At 40.6% G+C, this 5,640-nt stretch overlaps 1 protein-coding gene across 1 annotated transcript; it reads right to left on the bottom strand.

Moving 5' to 3' along the window:
- Window positions 1-3,959: 3,959 nt before the first annotated feature.
- Window positions 3,960-5,432, bottom strand: LOC139453058 (protein SON-like). Its single transcript, XM_071234680.1, has 2 exons — window positions 4,595-5,432; window positions 3,960-4,114 (listed from the first exon to the last, which is right to left on the bottom strand). Exons 1-2 carry the CDS (start codon window positions 5,430-5,432, stop codon window positions 3,960-3,962), a joined length of 993 nt encoding a protein of 330 aa, XP_071090781.1.
- Window positions 5,433-5,640: the final 208 nt, after the last annotated feature.

The following is a 5,640-nucleotide window of genomic DNA, read 5'->3' as shown; positions in this document are numbered from 1 at the left end:
TAGCGACGTGTGTCTACAGTGCCCCTTACATAGCCACGTGTGTCTTCATTACACTTTACATAGCCACGTGTGTCTACAGTGCACCCTTTTTAGCCACGTATGTCTACAGTGCACCCTTCATAGCCACGTGTGTCTACAGTGCACCCTTCATAGCCACGTGTGTCTACAGTGCACCCTTCATAGCCACGTGTGTCTACGATGAAGTCTGACCCGTGCAGATCCGGGGTAGAATAGGTCTTCAGTAACCCATGCTTACCGTAAAAGGCGACTATGCTTGTCGTAACTAACGGCGACTAACGGTATCGGGTGGTCAGCCTTGCTGACTTGGTTGATGCATGTCATCGTATCCCGATTGCGTGGATCGATGCTCATGATGTCAATCACTGGATTGACTGGTTCAGACTCGAATTTTTCTGACCGCCGTCTGGAATATTAGTGTGCGGCGTTAAACAACAAACAAACAAACAAACAAACAAACAGCGATGCCGCCTACACGTATATCGACCATGCAGCCAACAAAACCACGTGTATCCACGATGCAGTCTATAAAACCACGTGTATCCACGATGAAGTCTATATAACCACTTGTATCCACGATGCAGTCTTTATAACCACTTGTATCGACGATGTAGTCTATATAACCATGTGTATCCACGATGCAGTCTATATAACCACGTGTATCCACGATGCAGTCTATATAACCATTTGTATCGACGATGCAGTCTATTTAACCACGTGTATCCACGATGCAGTCTATATAACCACGTGTATCGACGATTCAATCTGTATAACCACTTTTATCGACGATGCAGTCTATATAACCATGTGTATCCACGATGCAGTCTATATAACCACGTGTATCGACGATGCAGTCTATATAACCACTTTTATCGACGATGCAGTCTATAAAACCACGTGTATCCACGATGCAGTCTATATAACCACGTGTATCCACGATGCAGTCTATATAACCATGTGGATCCAAGATGCAGTCTATATTACTTTGTGTATCCACGATGCAGTCTATATAACCACTTTTATCGACGATTCATTCCATATAACCACTTGTATCGACGATTTGTTTCGACGACAGTTCCACATTTCCACGAGAACCGTTCCCTACAACGCAACACTTAATCGTTAATCAGCCTTTGAAGCATCGATTTCAATACGAATACCACACACAGAGTAGACATATTTGTGAACAATAGGAGAGGGAAATTGAGCTCAGTTTTGAATTTAAAAATAAAATGACTGATCTTTACAAGCAGGTGTATTAAACATTTATGTCAATGTAACCCGTCCAAGGTAGGAGACGAACCCTTGTTCCGTATCTTTTAGTTCTCGTGGGCTCATCTATATTTCACGTTCATCATTCACGGAATCTACTCAGCCTTTGGGCGAAATGTCAGAATACCACACGATCTGACTGTTTAACATAATTCTTAAAGGAATGGCACAAACACTGTACAGCGGTACAAGTGTACAAGCTCTGGTTGCAAGTTGTTTACTTTTAGTCTGAAAACTATTACGATTTATCTCTGGTGTTTTGTACACGATTTGAATTGTATCCAAAGATGGGTTGATAATAGTCATTGCTTGAGTGAGTATGGCTGTACGCCGCTTTATACAATATTCCAGTAATTCCACAGCGTGGGACACCAGAAATGGGCTTCACATATTGTACCCATGTCAGGATTCAAACCCGGGTTTTCAGCATGACGAGCGAACGCTTTAACCATCAGGCTACCCGACCGCCCCTGATAATAGTCATTCACGTAATAGAGAAGAAAAAGACGAAACGTACTGGGACTGCAGGTATTGCCATGCATTTGATTCTAAGTGCATTAAAAGTACAGTCACTTGCCAGACAGTTTACTGTGCTATTGACAGTCAGTTTCACATCGTTATCATATGATGTTTCTTAGCAGGTTGTTCCACTTTTTAACAGGATTACATCCAAGGAGATTTATATTTGTCCATACGTTGTATTCAATAACCATAGTACTTTCTGTTGGCAAACCGACAAGGGAGAAGGACAAAAAGGTATCGTCATCGTCGTTCCGGATGCTAGAAAAAGTTGACACATCTAGTAAATCAATAATAGACTCAACAAGAATATTTCTTTGTTGTTGAGTCTTGTATATAAATACATGTTTGATAAGATCAAAAGCAAATGTGCCGCATAAACATTCATCAGATTGCATACTGTAGGTGCTGAGACATAATAAAGATGCTAAATCATAGAAGAGTTCCGGCTTCTCATTTGTTTGTAACCAAAGTCGGTGTACCTTAGGTAAACGTATGTGAGAGTATCGTTTTAGGTTTTCTCTTGAATGAAGTTCTGCATAAATTACGTTATTTGTTCTTTTAACACGACACGCCCATGCATGTTTGTTGGGGAATTGAGAAGAGGTGGTATAAGTATTTATATCATTATTAAGCTCATCTTTTTACAAAAATAACGGCGAATAATTTCAAATATTTCGTTTTCCTTTGGTGACAGCTTACCCCATAAACTACAAGCAAATAATCCACATGGTAATATTACCCTTTCCCATATACGAACAGCTGGGATTGGATTTAATCCACCAAAATATAGTCCATGATTATAATTTATATTGATTAACATTCTGAGTTTTTTCACATCTTAATGACTAACATTCTGAGTTTTTTCACATATTAATGACTAACATTCTGAGTTTTTCACATATTAATGACTAGCATTCTGAGTTTTAACTTCTTTGATAGGCATTTCGAAGTTGGAGCACTAAGTAAGGATAAGAATTTATTGATGAACAACTTCTTTATTACAATTAAGAGCGACGTTTCGGTGTAGGTTCTAACACGGTTATCAAGCAAGTGATGTACAGAGTTAATTACTTACTTACTTACTTTGGAGATTTAACGTGCGCTTTCCGACTGATGCGTATTTCGCACACGGGCCCGGCCAGGCCATTTAATGTGTTTCCGAAAGGGGCGAAAGTGGTGTGTGCAACCCAGGAGGGGGCTTTAGGGGTTGCTTATATAGAATTTGGGAATTTTGAGATTTGGAATAGATGCCGATGGGGTTGGGGTGAGGGGAGAGAACTAAGAGAGCTGGGTATGGTGGATGTTTGTTTGTTTGTTTAAGTGATTTTGATTTGGTAGATTATAGTGTTTTTAGATGCGTTTTATTAGTTCTGTTTTGATTAAGAATACGCCTAAGGTCTTGAAGCTTTCTGGTTTATTTTGTGGGTTTAGTATTGCTTCTAGAGTGAGAGCCTTGTTTAGATTGAGGGTGGTTTGTAATGCGGTTCGATGTGTTAGGTAGTGTGTGCAGTGGATGAGTGCGTGTTCTGGGGTTTCTGGTTGTTTGCAGTGTGGGCAGTTACCTGTAGTTTGTTTTTTTAATTTGGTGGTTATTTAGGTTGGTGTGTCCTGTTTGGAGTTTAGTGATTACTCGGTCGATTTTTTTTGATGGATGGAGAATTTTTGGTTTGGTTAGTGGTTTGCTGAGTACTTTTTTTATTTGGCTATTTGAATTTAGATATAGGTTATGCCATTTTTTGGTGATTTTATGCTTGTTTACGCTTTTAATTTCTGATTTTGAGATGGGTAAGTTTAGTCTTATTTCTGGGATTTTGAAGGATATTTTGGCTGCCTTATCGGCGTTTTCAATACCGTATATTCCTACGTGGGCGGGTATCCACAAGAAGGTTATTTGTTTGCCTGCCTTAGTTAGGCCGTAGGAGCTTTTAAGTATTTGATTTATTAATTTAGGTCGGTTTTTCGTATTTAAATACAGAGTGTGGTTGGCAAGTATATATACAAGTAGGAGGCTATGTTTATACAGTAGAGTAGATATTGTTATACTGGAGTAGAGAAGCCTGTTATGTACACACAAGGGCAGTGATGATAATCATCGGTGAAGTCAGTGATGTAAACAAAGGATGAAGCCAGTAATATAAACAACGGGATTATGGTTGATTGGGGTCTTTGATGAGTTGATGGTACGCCGGGGGTATGTAATAGCCTTGGTCACTATTGATTGACGACTGGAGTCTTTTGGTGTTGATGGCTTCTTGCAGTTTCCTGATCTTGAAGTCTTTGAGGTTGGTGCTGAAGGTTGGGTCTTCAACCCAAGCAAGACGAACTCACAACATCTATTCCACGAAGCAACATCTAACTACTGAACTAAGCCACCTCAAAGAAGTATTTACACAGCATAACCTCTATCCCGAGCAACTAGTACAACAGACAATATCGATGTAGTCAGACCCTGTCACCCAGCTGTCTATATGTACAACCTTACAGGTATTTGTATCAATGTAGTCAGACCCTATCACCCAGCTGTCTATATGTACAACCAGACAGGTATGTGTATCAATGTAGTCAGACCCTGTCACCCAGCTGTCTATATGTACAACCATACAGGTATTTATATCAATGTAGTCAGACCCTATCACCCAGCTGTCTATATGTACAACCATACAGGTATGTGTGTCAGTGTAGTCAGACCCTATCACCCAGCTGTCTATATGTACAACCATACAGGTATGTGTGTCAGTGTAGTCAGACCCTGTCACCCAGCTGTCTATATGTACAACCATACAGGTATTTATATCAATGTAGTCAGACCCTGTCACCCAGCTGTCTATATGTACAACCATACAGGTATGTGTATCAATGTAGTCAGACCCTATCACCCAGATGTCTATATGTACAACAAGACATGTATGTGTGTCAATGTAGTCAGACCCTATCACCCAGCTGTCTATATGTACAACCAGACAGGTATGTGTATCAATGTAGTCAGACCCTATCACCCAGCTGTCTATATGTACAACCAGACAGGTATTTATATCAATGTAGTCAGACCCTATCACCCAGCTGTCTATATGTACAACCATACAGGTATGTGTATCAATGTAGTCAGACCCTATCACCCAGATGTCTATATGTACAACAAGACATGTATGTGTGTCAATGTAGTCAGACCCTATCACCCAGCTGTCTATATGTACAACCAGACAGGTATGTGTATCAATGTAGTCAGACCCTATCACCCAGCTGTCTATATGTACAACCAGACAGGTATTTATATCAATGTAGTCAGACCCTATCACCCAGCTGTCTATATGTACAACCAGACAGGTATGTGTATCAATGTAGTCAGACCCTTTCACCCAGCTGTCTATATGTACAACCAGACAGGTATGTGTATCAATGTAGTCAGACCCTATCACCCAGCTGTCTATATGTACAACCAGACAGGTATGTGTGTCAGTGTAGTCAGACCCTATCACCCAGCTGTCTATATGTACAACCATACAGGTATGTGTATCAATGTAGTCAGACCCTATCACCCAGCTGTCTATATGTACAGCCAGACAGGTATTTGTATCAATGTTGTCAGACCCTATCACCCAGCTGTCTATACGTACAACCATACAGGTATGTGTATCAATGTAGTCAGACCCTATCACCCAGCTGTCTATATGTACAGCCAGACAGGTATTTGTATCAATGTTGTCAGACCCTATCACCCAGCTGTCTATATGTACAACCAGACAGGTATTTATATCGAGCCCTATCAGCAATATAACGCCTCGTCTGTCACCTAGTGAGTCGGTGTGTCGGAAAGCTGCCGGTGGCCTG

Source organism: Haliotis cracherodii, unplaced genomic scaffold (assembly GCF_022045235.1).
Source record: "Haliotis cracherodii isolate W230 unplaced genomic scaffold, xgHalCrac1.p SCAF_9, whole genome shotgun sequence".
Lineage (NCBI taxonomy): Eukaryota > Metazoa > Mollusca > Gastropoda > Lepetellida > Haliotidae > Haliotis > Haliotis cracherodii.
This window is presented reverse-complemented; position numbering and strand designations above follow the sequence as displayed.

What these genes read in the sequence shown, in the direction of transcription:
- LOC139453058 (XM_071234680.1), bottom strand. Translation starts at nt 5,432, where the DNA reads ATGGTTGTACGTATAGACAGCTGGGTGATAGGGTCTGACAACATTGAT. An exon ending in CTACATTGATATAAATACCT is followed by an intron (nt 4,115 to 4,594) that starts GTATGGTTGTAC and finishes CTTGGGTTGAAG; the next exon opens with ACCCAACCTTCAGCACCAAC.